This window comes from Meles meles, chromosome 20 (genome assembly GCF_922984935.1).
Source record: "Meles meles chromosome 20, mMelMel3.1 paternal haplotype, whole genome shotgun sequence".
Lineage (NCBI taxonomy): Eukaryota > Metazoa > Chordata > Mammalia > Carnivora > Mustelidae > Meles > Meles meles.
Window position 1 is genome coordinate 24592774 of NC_060085.1, and position 25265 is coordinate 24618038.

A 25265-nucleotide genomic window follows, 5' to 3' on the forward strand; every position below is an offset into this window, starting at 1 on the left:
AACTTTAGTTCTGTCAGCATTTTCAAAACAACCAACAGGAGTTAGCTGCTCTGAAAGCCCCCAGATGCCCATCCACAGGGGTGCTCTTGGCTGCCCCATGCAGCATGGAAAGATGTGCTTCCTGGCTGATCCCCCTCCTCCCCAGGCCTTGCACGAGTTACAAATTATAACCCCATCTCACCTCTGCAGACCACAGCTCTGGTGTGTCAGGCTAGACTGATACTTGGATGATGATTTAGCCAAGTCAGGCCTGGCTGTCATCCTAGACTCCCTCTACTCCACAACCCAATACAGTTGACTCTTGCTCCCAGATAGCTCTGGAATCCAGCTGCCTCTCTCTGTCTCTAATCCCACCCTTCCTTTATATATACCACGCTTCCCCAGCCTCCAACGGCACCGCTGTACTCACTCCCTCTCCTCCATCTGTTCTTGGTAATGCCACCAGAGGGATCCTTCTAAAACATCTGCATCTGATCATGTCCCTGATCAGCTTTTTCTTTCAATGGTTTCCACGTTCCCTTATAATAAAGTTCAAACTCCTTAAATAGTAGAAAGTCTTTCTGACCTCAGTCCTCACTGTATCTTCAGCCTCATCCTTTGCCATTCTGCCTCTTAGCCTTCTCTACTCCAGATATGTTCATGAACATATATGTATGTTTCTAGATTAGATCTACATTATGATATTCCTTTGATCTGGGACATTCTCCCCTACCCCATATTGTCCTGGCTAACTCTAACTTTTCCTTTAGGCCCCAGTTTAGAGGCCACTATTTCCGGTTTCTGAAGGCATCTGGTACCTTCTCCATCTCAGCATTTGTTTCACCATTCCACAGTTACTTGCTTATCTATTCTCCTTTCTCTAGCCTGGAAGAGTCAATGAACTTAGAATTTGTCTTATTCATCACTGTGCCCTCAGCTTCCAATGCAAACTGGCACACGATAGAAGCTCAGTTCATATTTGTTAAGTATTGGAATATGTGACCAAATCAATGCAAGGGGTCTTGCATGCTCAGACTTTCCACTGGTTGAATTTGAGGTCACACTTTCTGTACAGACAACTGAGATCACTTTGGCATACTGCCCCCCACCCTCAGATAAAATGTCAGTTATGTCCCACATTTGTTTCACTTAATATTCCTTTGGCTCCTGATGTTATGGTCAAGGTATTAAAATGTGTCCATCATAACTTTCACCTCTAGAATGGAGTGCCTGGTGTGGGGAAGAGAGCACGGTCTTTGACACAATCTAGAGCAAGTGGACCTCCAAGGGTCTGAAGAGAAATACAAGAGTAGGCACTGTGCTTTGGCCTGAAGAGCCTGGGTGTGGAGCATGGACAGGAGTTCTTGTTTTCTTGATCATCCAACTTGGATTTTTTTTCTTCCTTGCTCAGCATCTGATAGTGTAGTATTCCGAGGGCATTAAAACAAGGTCGAGAAGGCATTCAAGGATGTGACTGTTTGGCAACAGTTTAAATATTAGTGATTTTGCCCAAGGAGGCATATGATTGCAGGGTGGCGGTGGTATGCTATGAGACACAGTGTTCACATGCACACACTAGGGCATGAGGGCCTGTGGATACGGGTTTGAGTCCCGGCCCTACCATTTATAAGCCCCGTGATTCCTGCTCAGGTAGCTAGCCTCTCAGATGCCCCGTTAGCTCATCTATAAAACAGAGATAATAACAAAATACCAATCCTTGCAATTTGTAAAGAAGAAAGTAGGGAATGCACATAAAACACTAGCACAGCACCTATCTTATGTAAACATTTAGAAAATGTGAGCTAAGATGCTAGGAAGTAAGAAACATCAGCCTGACCTATGGGTCTATTTCTGCTACATCTAATACACTGACATTGGCTCAGTCCCTGTGTTCATTCTCTATTGTTGTCTGTGACCATTTACTATATATTTAGCAGATTAAAAAATCCACCTGTTATCTGTCTGCTCTGGGTCTCCCAAGACCAAAATCAAGGTGTGGGTACAACTGCTGTTTTCTCTGGAGATCTGGCATTAACCTACTTCCAAGCCCATTCAAGTCATTGCAAGTATTCAGTTCCTGTGGTTATGGGACTTTCCTCGGTGACGATCGGCTAGGAGTCACCTCTAGGAGACTTCTAGAAGTCACTTCTAGAAGAAGTCACTTCTAGAAGGAGTCACTTCTAGAAGGAGTCACTTCTAGAAGACTCAAGCATTCTATGGCTGTGGAACAGTTCCTCTCTCTCAAAACCTCTCCTCACACTTAGAATCACTCTCACCTCTCTCTCTGCCCCATCTCTTCGTCCTCTTCTCTATTCCACTGTATCTGTCTGACTCTTTTGCTTTCTTCTACTACTTACTTTTAAGGGCCCATGTCATTGCTTTGGGTCCACTTGGATAACCCAGGATACATTCCCTGCTTCAAGATCTGATGATAAGTAACCTTACTTCCATCTGCAAAGCCCCTTCACCCAGTGTCTGGATTAGTTTTTGATTGAATAATGAGGGATAGGAGTCTCGGGGAGAAGTCTTTGGGTTTTGCTTACCCTGTTAGTTTTACTTTAAAATCTGCTACAAAATCCATGTCAGCACAGCACACTCCCTGGGTGTTTAGTTTTGGCTGTTCTGTGCAGCTGGCTCAGCTGGGAACAAAAACATGAAAAAGTTCTTTTCAAAAAGAATAGCCCACCTTCCTTCCTGAGAGAGTAACTACTCTGTTCAATATGGAGTTTTAAATTCATTTATTAGGGAAACTCCCTTCATTCTTCTCGTTTCCACTTTCTGCCCAATAATATCCATACATTTTAAGGTATTTAAATATTGCAGCTCTAAGGTTTTTAATCTAGGAGGCTCAACTTCGGCTTTCAAATGTCAACCAGCAGTGTCCAAACATAGAAGACTCTTGGGCAATTCTGAATTAATTCAAACAAGAAAGCATGGGCTGAGAAACTTGGAGATTCAGGTTGGAAGGTATTTGCCAATTGACCACTGATTCCATTCTCATTAGTTTACCAGACCCATTTGATGTAGAAAATTAAAACTCTGGGCCTCAGAAATACTAACAAATATTTCCTAAGATATAGACACAAAATGGCAAACAATCTAAATACCCACCAAATGGGACTGGATAAATAAACATTGGCAGGAGAATTCCATGGAATATTCCTATAGCTAATAGAAAAGAATAGAGGTAGATTCACATGTACTTAAATGGAAGGCTTACCAAGACATACTGTTAGGTGAAAACTGCAAACCAGAGAAGAATCTGTATAATATGATCCAATTTGTGTTAGAAATGAACTTTGTAAATGTACATATATTTTGCAAGTGTACATGAAGGGCACAGCTACCAATTAATTGGTGTATACTGCTTCTGGGGACAAGTGCAGAGTTGGGGGATAGAAGGAAAGGGGTATTGAGGTTTTAAGCTGTTTACCTCAGTATAGCTTAAATCTTTTACAATGATAATTGAATCATGAATTAGTTGTAGACTAAGAACATGGGGCAAACTATACCAGGTTGGACATACCACAGAGGAGTAGGGGCATGTGGGACTTCTACAAATGTGGCTTGAGACATGATCTTATTTGAAAGTGTTCCAGAACTCAAAGGGGTAGGCTAAAACGAATGACTTTCAGCTGAAAATCCTGTGCTTATTAATTGCTGCAGTAGAGCCAAGACTAAAATAGGCTGTATAAGAGAGGACAGTTTCTAGATAACGTGGCCTTCCACAGACCTGGCACATAGTAGGTGCTTAATAGAGACTTGAAGAACACAACAAATGGCATTATTCAATTTGGGGAAGTATGGTGCCTGCCTTGAATTAAGGCAAGCATACTAAAATTGTAGTAGACATATATATAATATTCAAGCCAATCTCAAGAATGGATGGACAGAAGGCAAACGATTCCATTATAGAGTACAGGCAAGGAAGATCTGGACTATAGGCAATCCTGATGTATTTTAAAATAGAAAAAGACAAACAAAGAAGCCTCTGAAAAACCAGATTCTAACCCTATGCAGCCCCCCAGGAGAAAGTTCTTAACAGGGTGCAGGCCAGAGGAGCCAGAGAAGAAGAAAGGGACTCAGAGGAGGAGGAAGTTCTCCACAGTTCCTATTCCTTCATCTGTGTGATTTAGAGGCTGGAATAAATGACTGCTCACCTCCCTCCCAGCAGCAGCCTTCCCGTAATCTGTAAATGGCTGCTCTGGTGGCCAAGTAGCCTCGAAGGAGTTGGAATCAGTTCCTTCAGCTTCAAAGGAACAGAGGCTTGGGTTTGCTTGTCAAATGTCAGTGTAAACCTAAGCCCAGCCCTCACCTTCTCTACAGATCACCCGTAGGGGGCTAAGCTGCCAGAGTCAATGTGGCCCCTTCATTTTAAAGGGCCAGTTGCGAAGGGAGGCACATTGTGGCAAAATGTTACCCCAATGTCCTCAAGCATAAAACTATATTATTTTTAGCTCTTAAACTTTACCATCATTAAATAAGTGACTAAATAAATACATAAAGTGAACACAAGTAGCACATTGGCTCTTGGACTCTAAGCCAGGGAATTCAGGAACCCCATTTCTGGAGATGGATGCATTCTCTTTGCTGCTGTGGGCCTGTTTCTGCCAACCACTGAACAATATTTTGTAGTGTGACTATCCTGCGAGCCATCAACTTGTTTCTAAATTGTACCAGATGCTCATGCACTAACTCAGCCTCATGTTTCCATCACTTTTTTATGTTTTGATGATGTACACTCTTGCCACTCAAAGTGTGGTCCACACACCAGCAGCATTAACACTGCTTGGGAGCAGAGTTGCCAGATAAAATATAGGAAATTCAAATTTAACTGGGTATGCATCTTTTTCTCCCCCCCTCTACATCTGGCAACCCTACCTGAGAGCCTGTTACAAATGCAGACTCTCAGGCTCCACCCAGAACTGCGGAATCGGAATCTGCATTTAATAAGATTCTGGGTGGTTGTAAAATCCAGGAGGCACTAGTCTACTTGACTCCTACAATTTTAACCCTTTTACTTTTAGGTCCCACTGGCAAATTCTGATCTCACGTCTGCATCAAAGGCAGATGAAAAGAATAATCCGTCAACAAGGTTGGTTCATGTGTCTCCCTCATTGGACAGTTTTGGAATGTGTTCTATTTGCAAATGTGTGCATTTTTCAACCTGCGCACACAGGGCACCCCGCTTTCAACCACTGATCAGCCAGAGCTGGTCCTGCAGGCTGAGTCCCATCACTCCAGAGGAGACGCCAGGCTGTGTTAATTGCTTGCTGGGTGGTGGGGAGGTGGGGAGGGGTTACCATCTCGCCTTTGATCAGGAGGGAGAAGTAATGGTTTTACTTACATCCTGCTTTCCCTCTGCACAGGCTGAGAGCCCCAGGATCCATTTCAGGCTCTCTCTTTCTTCCTAGTATTCTGTTACTGCCTACATACCGCAGCCCAGGGCTTCAGGGGGGAAAACCAAACGCTCTTTGTGGTACACCCACATGACAGGCTTCAAAATGGAAACAATATTTAAGTTAAACCTGGAAGATCAAGTTTGCTCAAATCTTGCAACACAGGGAGCTTTTGAAAACTTCAGCGGCAGGTCTCTGTTTGACCGGGAGAGGCGAGCAGGGATGGAGAAGAGAGGCCCTGTTAACAGACAATGAATACACATGGGAACCAACAGTCCCCTTTATTCCTGATAAGTAACGGGGATAACAATAATGCCCCTAGACAGAACCTCCAGAGTTTCAAGGTGTCTTTCTAGCCACTCTCTTCCTCAGCCTGTAGAATAATTTTTTAGGGAAGGGGCGAAGGTGTAGAACGTAGTCATCATTAGCCCCATAGGACAGAGAATGTACAACCAAGTAAACAAATTTTAAAAGTCAAAAAAACCAAGACATTTCCCTTAAGTGGCACATTTCTCGACTCTTAAAATAGTTTTTTCCCCCTGTTGATTTATTTGGTCATCCCAAACTACCTGGACTTCAGCAATCCCACATAGGATTTCAGAGTTGGAAAAAACCTTACAAAGATTCATAGAATCCTGGTGTGGGTTGAATCTTGTGCCTTCAAAATTTGTATGTTTAAGTCCTAAGCCCCAGTAACTCAGAATGTGATTGTATTTGAAAATAGGGTCATTGCAGATATAATTAGTTAAGTTGACGACATACTGGAACCCAAATCCAACATGACTGCCATCCTTATGAAAAGAATATTGGACACAGACGAACCCACCCAGGGAGCTAGCTGTGTGAAGATGGTGGGGGGGGGGGGTCTGGTGATGCATCCCCAAGCCGAGGAATGCCACAGGTGTCCAATAAACCAACAGAAGCTGAAGAAGAGTCATGGGACAGATTCTGTGTCACAGCCCTCAGAAGGGACCAACCCTGATGACACCCCGACTTCCAGTTTCCAGAACTGTGGAACCATCCATTTCTGTTGTTTAAGCCACCTTGTTACCCTAAGCCTAACAGGATAGTACAGATCCTAAGGAGGAAGGTGCCATCTTTGGCAATAATGCTGATGCCAGGCAGGGGGTAGAGGGCTTCATGTGCATCATCACATCAAATCTGGGAGGTAGGGACTAGAAATGAGGAGGCGAAGGCTTGGAGAGGCTGAGCTGCTCAATCGAGATGACACAGCTAGCACATGGCCATGCTGAATCAACACGTGGGCAGTCTTGAGTCCAGACCCTCTTCTCTCAACCATTAAACAACACAGCCTCAGGTGGAGTGGCCAGAACAACGGACTCACGTCTAATAAGCCCTTCCAGTAAGCACAACAGGCACTTTTAGGAACTCATAACACCACTGTGAGGTAAAAATGAACACTGTCTATGTTTCACTGAGGAGGAAGTAGAGACAATGAGGTTAAAGGACTGGCCCAAGGTCACATAGCTCACTGGTAGTGGAGCTGAGGTTTGAACCAGGTCTGGGAACTCTAGAGAAGCCTAGAGAGCTCATATTTTCTGGGTCTCAGTGGCAGGTGTGTGTCCCTTTCCAAATTCCCATCTCCTCTCTCCCATGTCTCGGATACATGCCATTCTTCTGTCTTTCTACCCACCTTGCACACCCTGTGATTCCCTTTTTCTATATCTTAATGCACACACAAGGACATTTTCAGAGAGTTCATTTCTCTTCCCTAGCTCTACAAGAGAGCTCTTTTTCTTCCAAGTAGTCCAGAAGATGGCTTCATAGCTATGAAATCTATGACATCGCTTCAGTCTATGGGTCAAACTCTGATAATATTCTTAAGTCAATTCCAGGAATTCTCCTGGGCCACACATGTAGAGTGCATCTAGATGCAGAGCAGTGGTTCTCGGCCAAAGGCAATCTTGCCCCCGAGTGGGAACATCTGCAAACTCCAGAGTCCTATTTGGTTGTCACAGCTGGGGTGCAGGGATGCTACTGGCATCTAGCAAGTAGAGACCAGGGATGCTGCTAAACATACTACACAGCACAGGTGTACAACAGGGAAGGATTCAGCACCAAATGTCAATACCGCTGGGCTGGAGAAATCCTGACATAGCGTGTGCCCTCCAGAGGTAAATGGCCCGTGTACAAATTCCAACTCGGTCAACAATTCAGCTTCCTCGTTTTACAACCTGGGGCAATTTTCTTCACTTTCTAGGGTCCACTGTTCTTATCTTCAGAATGAGACAAATAACAGTACCCACATTACGGGTTTGTTTGGGTCAGGGGAGGGTGCATGGGTTAGTCCATGACAATGCCCTCAGTCAAGTGCCTGGTACAGTGTAAGTGCTCAGGAGTGCCATTCTTTTTATTCCCAAAGCTGGAAGTTAGGTGTCTGTGGGGCTTCCGTAGCTGCTACTCAAATGTGCTATTCTGCAATTTTAGCTGAGATGGGCAGTCTTGTACTTATGAATGCCTGACCCAGGCACTTACCATATGCGGCAAGGTGCGACATAGAAGGAAGTTTGTTTTGAAAGCAAAATCTGGCAGAATAGACAACTTTGGCCATCCCTCTCTAAAACCCTTAAAAGTATTCAGAAGTTCCCTTTGGAATCTTCTCAAAGGTCTCCATTTATCTATGTAAGTAGCATTTACATCACTTTGACAACAGGACAGACACTAAAAGGTTTAATGGATTTTTTTTTTTTAAAGATTTTATTTATTTATTTGACAGAGAGAGAGATCACAAGCAGGCAGAGAGGCAGGCGGAGAGTGAGGAGGAAGCAGGCTCCCCGCCAAGCGGAGAGCCTGATGCGGGGCTCGATCCTAGGACCCTGAGATCATGACCTGAGCCAAAGGCAGAGGCTTTAACCCACTGTGCCACCCAGGCGCCCCAAGGTTTAATGGATTTAATCCTTGAAACATCCCCATGAGATGGGCACTGCCTTTCCTGGCTCTTGGTAAACAAAACCACTTCTGAAGTATCAGGACCCAAGATCAATCACTGCCTTATTAAGTTTTCATTCAATATTATTGTTTGTTCTACCACATTATGGCTATTGTCTCCTGGTATGCTCCCCAGTACTCAGCTCAAGCACAGGAATTTAAGCAACACGACATTAGGCGTTTATGCGTTAGGACCCAGCAAGCACACTGTTTAACGTATACAATACAGGTTTTCCCTGCTATCTGGAAGTTTCTTATGAAAGCTTTCCTAAGCCAAAATGGTATAAAGAAGTAATTACCCTTAATTTTGCAGAAAATTTTTTAGCATTCCCAGACCCCAGAAAATAACCACTCTTAAGTTTTTCTGATACCTTAAGACACATCTTGCAAACAGAGGCACAAAATAAATCAAGACAGATGCTCACAGACCCAAGTCAAAACTAAGGTGACCTGATACTGGGATGCTGAGTATGGTTCCTGGGGAAGGAGCTGGTGGCCTGCTCTTACTGCACGGGGTACATGTTGCCCCTATAAGGACTTCCTAAAAAACAAATGCTAAATGCTATTTTTGCTTTTTCTATAAAAGTGAAAATACTTCTTGGATTTCTTTTGGTTAGTGAAAACAGGTAGTAATGTAAGTCTTTTGCAAAAGCAAAGTGGTGAAATGCAAACTTTTGAAAAGTGGGGGATACCTGTATCTATTATATATAATCATGATTTGATTTCCCCACCATGAGTCAGATGACTTACAAACTTTTGGAACTTTACCCACCTGGGTAGAGACTTCTGCATGTGGTTTAAAGAGCTCGGTCTGAACAGCCCCATGCTATATGGTGGCGGGTGTGGTGGTGGATGACAGAACAATAGGGTTCCAGCCTGGGCTCTGCACCTCCCAGACCTCAGAGGTCTCTGGAAAATCGGGCAACCTGAGACCAACATGTTGGGGTTGAAGACTAAGTGGAACTGCACATGGACAAAGGAGATGTTTGATAATGGCTGCTCTCCACCTCTGAACAAATTCTGCCATCGTCATGACTTGGATTCCATGCCATACCCACTCCCTACTCTGTGGGACCAGTTAACTGATAATGATCCCACACTTCAATGTTGTTGTGTTACTATCCTACTTCTTTTAGGTCCTTCATATGTCACCCCTCTCTGCCTCCAGCCCTGGTGTTCAGGGCACATCACACAGCCCTATATGTCCACCAACTGAATTGTCCATGTTAATCTAATTCTACATGGACTTGATGGCAATACAGACCACACAGTGTGGAGCTGCCCTGTGCTAAACTACAGATTCCCTGAATTCTTCTTATAACCTGCCATTGACAGAGACTTAAGAATATGGCTTCCTTGGGTAAAATCACTCAAAGAGAGCAGGAACCTCATTTGTGTTGTTTCTGTTATATCACACACAGTAGGTACTTACTAAATATATGTTGAACTCATTGCTAAACAGGTAAGCATTAGTCAAGTGCTACCTAATGTGGTATGTGGCATTTTTCCTCCCAGTATCTAGTTTCATTTCTTTTCAAATAATCTGAATAATTTGTAGGCAGGAGCACGAGAGCTTAGCTGCTAATCTCATCAACAAAGAATCATCCATAGAGGAGACATGCCTTTGGCCTTGGTTGTTGGCATTTCAGATGTAATTACATTTTTCACCCTAAAATTTCCCAACAAGATTAAGAGTCACACACAAAGTCTTCTTAACCCTCTGCTCAGAAGTTTTGCAAAGGAGTTCTGCCCACTTTTCATGGGATTTCTGAAAGATGCCAGCTGCTGGCAACCATGAAACATGAAACACAAAGGACCTGTAATCTCCTGGAACATACCCTGCTTACACAATTCCTTGCAAGCCTCTCGAAGAACATACCACGACCTGCAAGCATGTACTTGCTTTCCTGCAGGCAAAAAAGATGCAACATGGCCTTTCCCAACAGGCTGTTTACAATATTTCCTTTATCTATTCTGGATCAGCCAAGATAAGAGATTGCAAACATCTAGGGAAAAAGGCAGCTCTAGCATTTTCTTTGTAATTTCACTTGCTTTGTAGTCTCTGTTGGAATGTCTCCTGAAATGTCCCATCATGGTGATATTTCTTGTAATGACTGAAAAGTTTTAAGCTTCTTCATGAATCTGATTCCAACTGGCTACTCACTCCGCTAGTTTTTTGGGACTGTGTATTAAGGACTTTTGCATTTGCGGGCGCATATTTTTGTTGTTGCCAAGGCTGTTAGCTTGGCCCTAGGAAAATTACATCCAGTCGTTCCAGGCAAGGGACTTTTGGTCTAAAGCATGAAGATCCGGGGGAGACCGGTTCCGTCCACTCCTTTGGTATTGTGTGCTGATGCCGAGTGATCACAGTGGTCATACTGGTTCCCAGCACCCAAGCTGATTCAGGATGCATTCACTGAGTAAACATTTAAATCTTTACAACACATAGCAGATACTTGATACATAATTACAGAAATAGATGCTGCCACACTGTAAGTGGTGATCAGTGAGGAAGATCTCAGTGGAGGGGGTGGTGGGGAAAAATTAAAAAAAAAAAGCAAAACCAAACAAAAACGAGGGCTAGTAATCACTGAGTGCTTACTATGTACCAGCACTGGGCTAGCTAGCATTTTACGTTATTGTCTCATTTGATCTTCATGAGAACTCCACAAGGGAGGAAAATAAAACCGTATTTTCCCTGTTCTCCAGATGAGGACACTGAGGCTCAGAGAGATTAAATATTGTGCTGCAGGCCATATGGCTGTGTTGGGGCAGTGGTCAATGAAGAAAACTTCTGATGTGGAGAGGGGGAAATGGCAGAGCCCTTACTGGTTCAATCGCTCTTCTCAGAAGAACAGGCCCACCTTCTCTTTCCCATGAGAGGGCTGGGCAGGGAGCTTGAAGACTGGCGTGGAGATCTGAAAGGGTCTGGGAAGACCTGAAATGAAGAAACTTATTTAATTCTGTTTAGTCTAGTTTTGTTCGAACTTAGTTGAACATAACATGTTTTTATTATAATTTTTTAAAATCGTGTCTCTTACTATCCAATGCCATCATTGCTCTAAGGAAAATCCGTAGGGAATTGCTACTCCGGGGGAAGGCGCTGGTGACCGAGAGCCAACTTTCTTACTCGGTAAAACAGGCACAGTGCTACCTGCCTGCTACCCTCAGAGAGCGGATGAGGGAATCAGATGGAAATCAGGACGGATGTGGGGGATTTCCTCTAGACTAGGAAGGGAGCTGTGTGAGTGAGAGAGAGGTGGGAAAGCACTTGGAAAATGCTTCCAGTGATGAGTGGACCAGGCACAAAGCTGCTGGGCCGAAGGACTCCCCTCAGCAGCCCCTGCCTTCTGTCTTTGCTGGGAAAGCAGTGACTGGCCCAGGGGAGATGGAGAGAGCCCATCTTTCCCTATCCCTGGCCCTTGCCCATGGTGACAACCTCCTGGTTATACAAAGTTCCCAGAAAACCTCCATGGGTGGGAGATAGGATGCTCACATTCACCAACGAAGCATAGAAACGGCTTACCAAACAGTCTGGCCTCTGCAAACATGTTAGTGCATTCGTAATTTTTAAAGATAATCATGTGAAGAAAATTCGTCTGGCCCCTCTCAGCCCTGCACCCTCACAGGCGGTCAGCCGCCTTCTCTGAGAGACTGGATTTCGCCAGTCCCAAGCCTGTTGTGTAAGGAGGGACAAAGACTGCTCTTTGGCTCTGGAACACTTCCTCATTCTCCCTCTCTCCCTTCCACATTCCACGAGCCGGGAAGAACAATGCTTTTCTGTGGCCAATTGTAGTAAACCGAACTTCAGATCAGCTGGTGGAGATGCGGTTACCCTGGATACCTCAGGTAGGCTGCGCCGCTCGCAGAAGAAAACAGGCAAGCTTCCATTTCCTAGCATGTCTTTGTCTTGGGACAAAGAGGAGCAACAAGGATTTCCTCTAACGTGACTTCATCATGCTCCCAGGCTTGTGCCCTGGCGCCAGCAGATACAACTTCAAAAAGTTAGTAAGACCAGAAAACGACCAACAACAGCAATAGAAAGTCCAACATGCAGAGCCTGGTCAGAATCCCGTGCCACGAGGCAGCGGCAAGACTCCCTTTTTCATCATGGAGGGCTTTTGGTCTTCTTTGTTGTTGAGGGATTTGTATAGAAACTCCTCTCAAATAATGCAGTTACATTACAGATCAAGGTGCGCTGAAGGAAGAATGGTTGCTGGGGAATCAGCAGGGCTGCTAATTCGGCCACATGCTGACTCAGGGCCGCTACAGGCATCCGGGCTCCTGGGCTGACACTTGAGTGAGGAACAATGAAGCCACATACGCTGCCAAGAACAAACGGGAGCTGGGAAGTGTTCATGACTCTCACACCCTGCCCCCACCCCTCCACCGCCAAGCTGCAGTGCGCCTACCCCTCCCTGCACAGGTTCTCCCCACAGCCGGGTGCAGGGGAGAAATCAAACATACGGACAGATGTCAGCTGTCCATATGGAAAGACAGTCATGTGACAATGAGTAAATAACAACAGTTGGCCCAGGGAAGCAGCTAAGAGTGATGGGACCGGTACCTGAACTGGTCGGAGTGCCTGGTGTCCACTCTGGTGCTGGAGTGCTCACCAACCACTTAGAACCGACGCCTGTGCAAAGTTAGAGTTATCCTCCTCAAGTATATTTTTACATGATCGTATTTGTATATGCATGAAAAGGTACCTAAAAATGATACTTTCTCTCAATGAGGACTTAAAGAACTTCTTTCCTGATTCTTCATTAAAGTTTCTAAGTTTTCTACTGTAAACATAAAAATTAAAAATGAGGAAAATGAAGCCATGGCTTTAAGAAGCTCAGATTTTCCAGTGAAAGTGATCTTTGTGATTTTTATTTCAGAGCCTCATTCTGTATTTCTCTCTGAAGGATGAAGGTACAATGTCTTTCGCCATTTGGGCATTTCCTTTTTATTCTGGGTCTAACAGGTTTCTCTGAGAAATGATTTTGCCTCAAACTGATTATAACAACCTCTCTTCTACATCTTTCTGGGAGCTCTCTTTGCCCCACGTTATATATACACAGTGACTGAGGCACTAAGGAAATGCTTGGGGACAGGCAGAATCTTGACTACCAACTCAGCCATCACAGGAGGGGACCAACTTGTTTGGGCACACAGTGGCCAGGTTGAGCCTCAGGCTGTGGAAAGCTCAGAAAGGCTGAAAGAAATGGCAGGGCTCCTCCTTATGCAGATTCAGCCTCTCAGTGATTTTGTCACCATGGAACAGCCCTGTGAGCTGGCTGGTGTGGCCTGGTGTTTGAGAGTATCAGATCTTCATGGGACAGATGGGGGCAGCTTAGACCAGGGTGTGGCAGGATAGAAGTTCTCGGTTGTTGTATGCGGTGATTCTTCACATTTGCCTGACATTTCCAGGAAAATAAGGCTAGAGGGAATGGACATTCCCATCACAAAGTCTCTGATGGACACATTCATGAGGAAGGTGCCTTGTAGCCACCCAGGCAAAATGGGTTTCATGAGATCATCTCGTAGCCAAGTGGGCCAGTACTTCTCTGGCGGGGATCATGTTACCCCAGGGAAGGCATATAGGTAAGAGGCCTGAGGACTGAGTTAAGACCCACCTAGACATGGCCAATACCCTACAACAAATTGAGTCCTCAATGGCAGAAAAGAAAACAGCCATTCTGGGAATACACTCAATGGTGGCCATAAATATGCACTCTTGTTCTGAATGTTATTGTCTCATTTTTCCATTTTGTTGGGGCTGTGGAGATGGTTGAAAAGAGATGAGGCTTGGGCCCCTCTCCCTGAACTACCAAGAAAATTCTGGCCCAGCTTTTTACCACCATCTACCAAAAGGATGGCTCCCCAAAGTAGGCCTCTGAGAAGTGTCTACCCCGGGTTCCCAAATTTGGGAAAGAGACCTATGAGTCTTCTCAAGACCACATTTAATATTCCAAGAGAAATCCCTTGTGCTTTCCCTGAAAATGCCACTCTGGCCACGTGTTTGAATGCTGACTCTTGCCGGGAGTTCGGAATCCACATCCAACATTAAATGGTGCCTTGACCTCATTTAGTGGCTGCATTCTTTAAAAACTCTTACCACCTTTCTGGTAATAAGGGTGATCCTCTGGAAAAGAGTGTGCACAACATTACGATGTCCCAGATGTAAGACACAATTTATGGGCAGGATTGTCACACGTAGTGATGTATGTCCCTCTGGCACCTGCTAATATCTGGACCGTGCTAACTGCCATTGGCACCTCTCTCCCTGCTCTCACCCATGGCTGGATTTCCTGATGTCCACTTGGCTTATTATTTTTCTTTTAGCCTTCAGCTTTCCATAGTCCTCCTACCCATTGATATCTGTGTTTCAGATTAATTTTCGCCAGATGTGAGTTTCTGGACTGCTCCAAGATTTGTTACTCTCCCTCCATGTTCCTAACCTTCTTTGGGCCATTAGTGTGATTTCTCTGACTTTGCTAGTATTCCCAACACCTCCCAAAGTAGTGTCATCTGCAACTTTCTTTCACATGCTCTTCTCTCCCCTTTACAGATCATTAATAAAGAGGTTAAACAAGACCAGACTAGCACCGCACTCTAGAGCAAATGACAACGGGGTGGGAGAGGCCAGAGTGCTCCCTGTGCGCCAGCCCTGGCATAGGAAGGATGTAATGTAATGCAAAAACACTCCACTAGACACCTCCCGCCTCCAGCCCATGGTCATTTATCACCACTGTTTGTTTACGATTTCTCAGCCAGATTTCAGGTCCTGAGAGTGTGGTCATATTCAAGCCAACACGTACTGCTTTGCCAGGTAACTCTCAAAAACTCCAGAGAAACCCACAAGAACTTATTTACTGCACTCGATTTTGCTTAAAAGCTTCTACTCCAGCCCCTGAGTTCATCATACTTGAGAACAGAAAGAGGTGGACTGAGACATTATTACCCTTCTTTCTCTTCCAAGTCGTCAGCTCATAGTTGTTCGTCCAATATTTGTTGATTTTTCATGTTATACACTCACTTTTTCTTTGAGCTGAAGGAAACCTTCCTCTAGAAACATGGACTAATCTATAGTCTCCAGCAATCAAAACTTCCTTTGCTATACCAACATGTCATTAAAATCAAAGGTAACTGAAGAGGATTTTTCTGCTTTAAGACCTGCTAGAAAATGTGTAGCTGACTTGGGTAGCTATGATCACGGAAATAAATTTCCCCTTTTTGTTTTCCTTTTTTCTGTCTTTTTTCTTATCGCCCTAATCCACCATCTCACATTATCAATTATTTTTTTTCAGCTGGCTTATAGAGTCTGCACTTCCAAGCCTGGTAATAACAATAACAATGACATTGTGATGAGGACTGGGCTCTTGCTATGCACCAGACATGGCTAGGTGTCTTACTCACCTCAAGTCATCTAATCCTAACCACAGCCCTGTGAGGTGTACACAATCTTCCCCAAATGAGGTAACGGAGAGATAGAGAGGGAAGGACACTTATGCAAGACCACCTAGCCAAATAGTGCCAAGTCAGGATACAAACCCAGTATTATTTAAATGCAGAGACCACATTATGAGCCACTGTAACACATTGCCACCCAGTCTCTCATAGATGAGTGGTTCTCCTTTCCTGAGTTATTGGTCCCATGAGCGTCTGTCGAGAATCATAGGTGTTCTCCTTGGAAGATGTGTACATATCCACAGACGAGTCTGTTAGCCATGTCAAAGGATCTGCAGACCCATAGGGGTTCATGGACACAAGCTTAAGAATCTGTATAGTACTCTAAATTTTTCCAAGGTAAGAAATATACTTTGCTCACTGCCTCAACACCAGTACTGAGATGGAAGAAATATTTTTTGAATGAATTAAAGATTGCAAGGACTTTGGGCAAGATATTCCAGCTGTAGCTCTGAACAACAGCTTTACAACATATCTTCCAGAGTAGCAGAGGAGGAGGAGAAGAAAGGGTGGGGGTGGGGGGGGGGAAGTTAGACAGGGAAGAGGAAAGAAGAAGAAAGAGAAGGTGAGGGAATAGATAAAGCAAAAACATCTCACTTTGCCCAGGAATGAAGTCTGTACTGAAAAGAGACAGAGTCTTTGTCATGGTGGTTCTGAAACACCTCATAACCACTTCTGGTTACATCTTATCTAAACTCCTGAAAACAGGTTATTGAAAGTTTCTTCTGCCAGAAATAATACACTCAGAATTTTAAGATGGGAATCCAATCCTTATGAGTAGGCAAATATCCCACAAAATTTGCCTTAAGTGACAGAATTCTTGGTACCTGAGGGTTTTGGGGGGAGTGCAAAAGCCAATGGCATCTGTAGGTCCTTTTCATCCTTCTACAACATAGGGAGCTTCGTTTTTCTATAGATCACTATGCTTCACATTTCTCCCTATTATATGACTGCTGATTTTTCTTTGCAACCTTTGATATTCAAGTTGTCTCCTTGTCTTTTAGAGTTAAGAGGAGCTACACATTCTTAAAGTTGGACTTCAGGTATGCTTTAAACTTGGCAGTCTGCATGTCATTGCAATGAGAGGCCAAAGATTCCCATGTCGGTTCACAGGCAAATAGAAAAAAGGGAGATCAAAAGTCTGTTTCCTTTGGCCAGTCTGACTGGACACCTGGGGAAAACAGAAGGGAACAGGACTCGTGCTCAGCCCTCCACCTCCAACAATGGCCTGCCCCAGCTTTGTCACCCAAGGTAGAAATTTGGAGGCAGTCTCATGCAGTCCTTTCTCTTACCCATCTATCAAAGTCTTGCTGGCTTCATTTCCTAGTCTTATCTCCAATTTATCCACTTGTCCCCGCTGGGCATCATCTCTTCCACTGCTCCCCTTTGTCAGCATCATCAATTATCTCACAAATGATGGAACAACCCTTACCTCTGCTCTTCCTGCCATGACAGTTCAGCCTCTATACCTCAGCCAGGCTCGTTTTACAACATAAATTAAATTATGTCATGTTCCTGCATAAGATCCTCTAATTTTCTTCTCATGTTTTCATTTTTCTTAGTTTAAAACCCAAACTCTCCACCGTGGCCTAAAAAGCCTTTACACGATCTGGCCCCTTCCCATTTCTTCATCTTTATCTCATCGTCTGAATTTTCTACTCTAGGTTATGGTCTTTATGCTCTGTCAGCCCGGAGAGCCCTTTCTCACCCTCTGCCATTTGCATGTCTGCCTGGGACCATTTCCCAAATACACATCCTGGCCTGAATGCCTACTGACTCTCCTGCTTTCAACGCTTTGCATAAAACTCACTTCCTTGGAGATATGCTTGCTGAAATCCCTTCTGAAGTAGATTAGCCAAGGAGGTTCCTCTTGTTAATCTTGAGATCTTCCTGGTTTCCACCAAAGCAACAATCAAAATGTATAACGCTTCCACTCCCAGGTAATTCTTATGGTCTGTTTCCAACAATACTGAAAGATCCACAGCATGGCAACCATGTCTGTCTTACTCATTGCTTTCTTAGCATATAACCAAGAATTTAACCATTTAATGAAAGAATGCATGAATAAGTGGAAAATGAAAAGATAAATAAATGAAGGAAGGAAAATGGCACAAGGATGAGATGAACCTAATCCTCAGCCATAGTCTCCTACCAGAGGAGGATATCGCTGTACAGGAGGTATAAGGAAACTTCCATTTTGCAGAGAAAATGGGACTTCAGCTAAAGAGACTGAAAGGCCAAGGCTCTTTCTATGACTTTCTATGACCCACCACTGGATTTCTCTTGTCCCAGTACACGTCTAAAGCCTAGCATTTAGACCTTTCCTACTAAGAGAAAGCAAGGAAGATATAAACTTTCCAGCCACAATAAAATATCTCCTTCCTCATTCTTCCTGACAAGAGGCACGACGGGGAGTTCCATCGGCCTCTGAGCAGTGCTCCGATGTGTAAGAAAAACCCTTCCTTGTGTCTAAGCACGCTGTGATTCATCTTTGCCCTCCTGTAACAGCGTCCATGTGCTGCTGGCACGGAACTACAATTCTTCATTTGGAACAGGATGCACCTACAAGCATCATGGCTCTTTGCCAAACTTGTTAATGCCCACAGCTGCATTTTTATGAATCAGGTCCTAAAAATTTGCATATGTTTTCAATCTAAAAAGACTTCTTCCTTTCTAGTGGTTTAAGAAATAAACATGATCTTGTGTTCGATGTCTGCTCCATGATGAGAGCTCACCGTAACATCTGAAACGTTCAAAAGTCTGGCAGGTGTGGCACCGGATCCCCCAAGGTGCCGAGATTCGGCCCCTCATTGCTCCACCTCATTGAATGTTCACAGAACAAAGTACCTCTTGGGGGTCCAAGGAAAGCACTTCCATTCAGTGGAAAGGAAGAGTTATTTGCTGACATAAATGAATGCCACATCAAGTGGATTTTCCTGAAGGAAAATAATGAAGACTTAAGCTGCTTGGTTTTTCTGTTTTGTAAAGCAAGATAGAAAATGCAGTAAAGGGCTCCCAGAGCACAGTTTCACAATCAAAAGTAGGGGGTGAGAGGACAGTGATTGCCAACACGTTGCAGGGATACCCATGAGGGCAACAGCTTGGCTGGAGAATGTGACCCTACAGAGTGTCTGCAAGAAAACCAGAAAAATAAGGCAAGCCAAAGCTAAATTCTAGGCATGGGGAAGTAGGAGTGGGGATGAGCCAGCAGGGAGGGAAAGTAGAGAGAAGCTGGAAGGAGAACATAGGAATGTATGTTGACTTCAAGCAGCACACTACATAATTTGTGTGACCCATGACAAAATAAATTGTGGGGCCCCCATGTCCAAAAATCATTAAGAACTTGAAGACAGGGACAGCAGAGCATTAGACTGAGAGTGCAGCCCTTCTAAGGCTGGGTTCTGTGGACTATACAGGTTACACGCTGATAAGGCTGGGCTGGGGGGTGATGTTTATGGGGAGAAAGCCTAGTTCTAGGGGCTGTCGAAACGCTTTAGAAAAGAAACTTTCCCCAGTTCATTTAGCTCTCAGAAAACACCACCCTTGAATGATCACAGTGAGACAAATAAATCATGCCTGGGCTAGTGTCTGGAAGTGGCAAAAGAAGGAGGAGCTGTCAGCGCTGTTATGTTAATTCCAATTTGTTGTAATTTTGGGAGCCACTTTTCCTAAACTGTGATTCATTTCAGCACCAAAACACCAGATTCAAGTCACAGACTTCTGATGCTATTATGAGTATATTACTGATGGCTAGTAAAATAACTTCTTGTGATGTTTCTTTTATAAGGGCCATAAATCAAAATATTCAAAACAGTTAATTTTTAATGTGCCACTATTATCCATCTTTAGTTATAAATTTAATGTCTCCTTAGGCCCCACAGACTGTAATATGACTCAAAACATGCAACGGCTGTTCAAAAGTGGAAGGTCCCCAGTATCTCATTATTTAAATCCTTAAGATATGGTTTTAAAAGCCTGAGGATATCTGAGCAAACTTGTTTAAAGGAGTCATAAAGGAAGATAGGTAGTTTTCCTCAGAACTCTATAAAATTTATTAGAACATATTAAAGTAGGATTATATATGGAATAATTTTCAGAAGACATTTGTTTTCTGGAGTACATGGTGCTTGGGGAAATTCACGGAAGAATAAAGGGGGTAGGGGCTTAACACTGTTGTCTCTATTTGCCTTGAGCAAAGCCATTTCTCTAGGGGCGTTGGCACCAGTTCTCCCTGAGGATGACAACATAGGTCAGATCTTAGGGGATGGCAGGGTGGATATCATGAATCCTGTGAAACAGCAATAAAAATCTTTATTATTCCGGAGGAGACACGAACAAGCCCAGCATCCTAACACTTATGATGGCAGAGAGCGAGCTTCATGGAAGAAACCCAAGTAGGACCTGCTCTTCTCAAGGTAACTTCTCAAGAGACTTCCTCTGCCTCCCCGCCTCTGCATGCTGTGGGCATGTTTCACATACTTACTTTTTAACATGATAAAACCTCCATTTCTTATCTAATGCTACTGTAGATCAAGTGACCTGTGTATTAGCCTTTCTGCATGAATAAAGATGTATCCCTTAAAGCTTTTTCTACATAGGGAGAGAGTCTCCCAGATTGGATCTTAGGGATTTTTCTGGGTTCCCCACCGCTTCACACTGAAAAGTTTCCCTCTGGAAGCACTCTGCTTTTGGAAGAGTTGGTTCCAGAGTTGTTTTCCCCTTTACCCAGGAAAGGGAGAAGAGAGGAAACAGAAGGTCTCATGTGACTGGGAAACAGGTTCTACTCACAGCAAAGGGATCCAAGAGGTGTTACATCTTTACTGTGGAGAAAGATGTGTCTGAAAATCAACCCCTGTGTATTCTCCATAGACCCAGAGAAAGCCATTGGTGGCACCTGCAAAGGTTTAACTAAGCAGTGAAATGCACGAATGAAACTATCACTTGTGGGCAAAACCCACCAGTTATTGTTTTAAAATTCACCTGAAGCACCACTACCATGCAATACGAAGGCAAGGCTTGGGGAACGGCACACCTGCCAAGTTATCCCACGAAATTGCCACTCTAATCGCAGACTTGTGACATTTCATATTTGTTCCAGAGAAAGAAATGCACATCGAGTACTTCTTGACCATAAAAAATGACCATAGCACACAATCGACCACATTCCTTGTTCTGAACAAAATGGCATATACAGTGTCATCAGTTCAACAGCATATTCTATGGAACCAAAGGTACAGTCAACTCTGGGGAGTTTATGACTTGTTAAACAACCTGCTGTGTCCTGGGGAGGTGTGGTTTGCAGCAGCAAGTCTCTAGAGCTCAGGGTCCCATTTATAACCTTGTGGTAATTATATGAGCCAGTATTCAATCATAATGCAGATAATACAGAAATAAAGGGTGGGTTCTTAATGGGTAAAAAATAAGCCTTCAAAAGAGCAAAACCCTCTGAAAAATATGCAATTCATGAAATTTATAGTGCAAACCTCCATAGAAACCCAACTTAAAAAAAAAAAAAAGCAACGGATAGAAGGCCACTAATCTGCCAATACGGATATTTCTATTCTAATGCATATAAAGAGATAGTTACCCATTCACCATTACTATGCCTTGGTCCTTGTGTTTTCTTCAAAACTTTGCCATAGAAGAGACAGTACAATCCATTAAATGGGCTTCTTAGAGATGATAGTTTCAGCTCCACGAAGATACACGGTTTATTTTCCTTATTCCTTGCCAAACATTTGACACAACCAGAAGGACAATGAAAGTCACACCACACTGGCATATCTGGTAAAAGCAAGCTCTTGGCTAAAAACCACTACTGGAGAATTGTGACAATTTCTGAGTCCACGATCATGCCTTTAAAAAGTGTGTATAAATCCTAGCAAAGGCACAGTTTACATCTTAAATAACACAGAAACATCTGAATCGTGCTCAACCCAGCCCCAACACGGCAGAGCAATAATGTGGTTGCGGGGAGGGGGAGTAGGAAGGTGGGGACTCTTGGGGGATGGTCACAGAACACAGAAGCAGACACGGGGCACAGTCACAAACACCAGTGAACACAATTGAGCACACATACAATACAATACGAGAATGCAATTTTTAAAAGAAAAATGATATAAAAGATGGTTTCTCACCCCTCAAAACAAAACTGGAACTTTGGTTTACAGGCCCGGCTATGCCCATATGCCCTCCTCGTCATCCTGTGGCCGGCCCGGGTAGGGAGGTGCACGGAGAGGAGAGGAGGGGAGCACCGGAATGAAAGAAGAGAAGGTTAGTTACACCGTGATGCACTGGAAAGGCACACTGATCTTCACTTAGTTTTTTAATCTTAAAGAGTGAGGAAAAAAAAATCTATAGTAACTTAAGTTCCACATCACTGACTTGTCAAATCCATAACTGAATTTGGCATCTATGGGAACCCCCACACAAAACATCCCACCCGCCTAGCTCTGACTCTGTGTCGAGACTGGATTAGAAGATTAAAATTAGTCTACATTAGCAGATGATTATATTTTTGGAAAGCATGCAGTCTGAATTGCATATGCCTAGGAGTAGATTAAACGTTTTAAGTAAGCAGAGAAGTAATTATAGTAATCAAATACCCTTAATTTCTCTTAAGCTTAGAGTATCAATAAAGGTTGAAGAAGAATTAAAAAAAAAACAACAACTCCATCTACTTGGGTGAAACAAAGTTTTGTAGCATGCAATAATTCACATTGGTTATTTCACAAAGGCTCAAACATGCTGTGATCTTCCGGATTTGTCAGGTTCTATTTTGCTCTCAGCATAAAAAGGATGTGCGCGCCATGGAATGATTATACATTTGCATGGAATGATTATACATTTGCAATCAAATAAGTTTCAAAGAGAAGAAAGTAAACTTTCGATTCAGTAGAATGCTTGTAGAAAGAGAGTTTCTGTTTAACTTAGAATTGTGCTCAACTATGGATAAACTGAAACTTATTTGGTCTGAATTCTTGTTGTTGAAAATGTTTCCAGAATGGCTCTGGCCACTTTCCTCACTTAGTGAAGGGCCAATAGGCAGAGCAATTGAATCTTTGAAGACAGAAGTAAATCTCCCATCTCAAGGTACTATTCTGAACAAGAATTCTCACTTTTTACTGCAAGGATTGAAACAAAGTGTAGAAGATTGAGTGGTTCATATCCTGATCTCAAGCATAACTTGGGAGCTGTGTCTTTTAATAAATCCCCATTGAACTGGGTTATGCCATGATTTGCTTCTTTGTTTTGAAAACCAGGAACAGGAGACAAAATAACTTGGATCATTTCCTCAACGTTTGGATTCATATTGCATAAATTGTTGTAATATTTGTTTGAATCATATAAAAATGCCAGTATTTCACCATTTTTGATCTAGAAAACAGCAATTTCATACAGTTCAATCGAACCTTGCCAATAGGCTATGGTAATTTTCATCTATTCCAGCATTCAGATCTGTGGTTTTTGAAGTGAATTTTCATATAATTTGCTTCTTTTGTTTCTGTATATTTTATTTTGCTCACTTGAAAATGTTATTCTGAGAAGAGAGCCAGAGTTTACCAGACTGCCAAGAGGGAATCTATGGTCCACAAAGGGTTAACAATCCTCAACTGATTTGAATCCACCAAGTGATTTGCACAGAGTACAAACTGGACAACTCAGTGTGAATTTGCACTGACAGTTTATATAGGAATATTCTAGCAAAAAAAATAAAGTACAATTGAACATTTTAGCTGGGTCTTTTCATATATAACTTATCTGTGTCTATTAGCCACTATAGAATCTAGCAATTGCTCCTGGCAATAAACTTCTCTTTTCCCTACATAACTTGAGAAATATGTATTTTTATATTCGTTAAACTTCCTCTCAGTTCCTCGAGAAAAGCAAAGTTAATGTCCCTTTTTATGTTAATGAAGAAGGAAAATCTACTGCCTGGGACCCTGGGGGCATCCACAAATGGGTTTCCAGGGGTCTTGCCATCCCTTGAAATTCAAAGCAGAATGTTGTGGATATGTGTGTAGTATATTTCTCTGAATGGAAGCCCTAGCTTTCATTATAAGGTTTTTGACCCCCAAAGTCACTGCCATAGGAAAACTCCAGGCGCAGACTGAAGCTATGTTTGCCAAAGTCAAAAAACAAAATAGGAGGTTTTCCCTAAAATGCAGTCCACAGCCTCTGCTGACCACTTCTAAATGGCTGTAAAATCACTTTCCATGCAGAGCACTCTATTTCATTTTGCATCTAAAACCCAACAACATGTATACATTTAGTTTGTTTCAAATCACTCATAGAGGGTTTTAAATTTTGAAGAAGAAAGGAAGAAAGGAAAGCCACTGCCACCAAAATCTACTACTATTTTCTTAACAGTGAAATGTGGTCTAATGCAAATGACTTTTAGCAAATTAAATATATTAAAAAGTGGTAATTAATTATGATTGAAACAGACAGGAGTTGTAGGTTGAAAATATACACTGCCAATATCACTACTGTGCCTCGTCCACCATAGGAATAAAAAGGAGCTCCCAGATGTCCAAGGTTATTAAAAACCAGATGTTGAGATCGACGTCTTGTATGCTGGTGAATAAAGTAAAGAAATATGACAGTCCAATATAAACTTTGCTAACATTTAACATGGCAGAAATGTGGATAAATTCCTTTAGTGAACTTGGAATATTACGCTTTTTTTTTTCAGGTTTTTTGTTTCTAAAGTTGAAAGTTTTTAACAGAAAATAGAAAGGGAGGTGATGGCCATTTCTGGTCTCTCTAATCTTCAAAGCTTAAACATGAATTGACCCTAATCACCGAGTGATCTGGGTCAGAGTGAGTGTCCGCTTAGGGAATAAAAAACAAAAATGCAGGAGCTAATCAGAGGGGGAGCTCCAAGTATTTCCAAACGTTCACAGCTGTCTGACTCCTGCATTGCTTACATCTTTGTATGCAAATATTAATTTGTTCAGCAATCTTACTGCACAGAAATGTAAATTTGGGGGCCAAAAAATACGAAACAGATAAATGTCACTTGATCCCTAGCTTCATGCCTAGTTATTTAGAAATTCTTGGGACTTCCAAAATGCATCTATCAGGTCTGGGAGAGTCTGTTTCGTTGTTTTTCTGTTTCCAAATCTACTTTGCAGTGGCTTTTCTGGATGTTGTCTGGTGTTACCTCCCTTGTGTGTCTTTCTTGAGTGATTGCTATGCCAGGAGTTGCCAAAATATAGAGGAAGAGAGCCTCTACTTCATCAGGCATCTGCGTGTTTTCTTCAACAGCATCTGGGGATGGGAACATCCAAGGTGGGCTGAAGCCCAGAGCCCAGTGACCACAAAACACAGCAAATTTTGAAGAGCAGGGAGGCTTAGTTATCAAATAACCTCAGGATGAATCTGTAGCTCCAGAGATTATATGAGGCCTTGATGGAAATCCTGCAGTCCCAGATGCTGGATTCTCAAAATACTAAGATAAAACAAAATTCCTCACCAGAT

At 43.0% G+C, this 25265-nt stretch overlaps 1 protein-coding gene across 14 annotated transcripts in view; it reads right to left on the minus strand.

Annotated features, from left to right (window-relative positions):
* The window catches only part of ERC2 (ELKS/RAB6-interacting/CAST family member 2), a 924700-nt gene that overhangs the window by 142455 nt on the left and 756980 nt on the right, over positions 1–25265 (minus strand). For 2 of the 14 annotated variants that reach the window (XM_045991225.1, XM_045991224.1), the window contains exon 20: positions 21920–21985. The exons of the other annotated variants lie outside the window; for them this stretch is intronic. In XM_045991225.1, the coding sequence (XP_045847181.1) occupies positions 21959–21985 (27 nt within the window). In that variant the 3' untranslated portion in view covers positions 21920–21958. The remainder of the gene's footprint in view (positions 1–21919; positions 21986–25265) is intronic. 14 annotated transcript variants of the gene reach the window in all.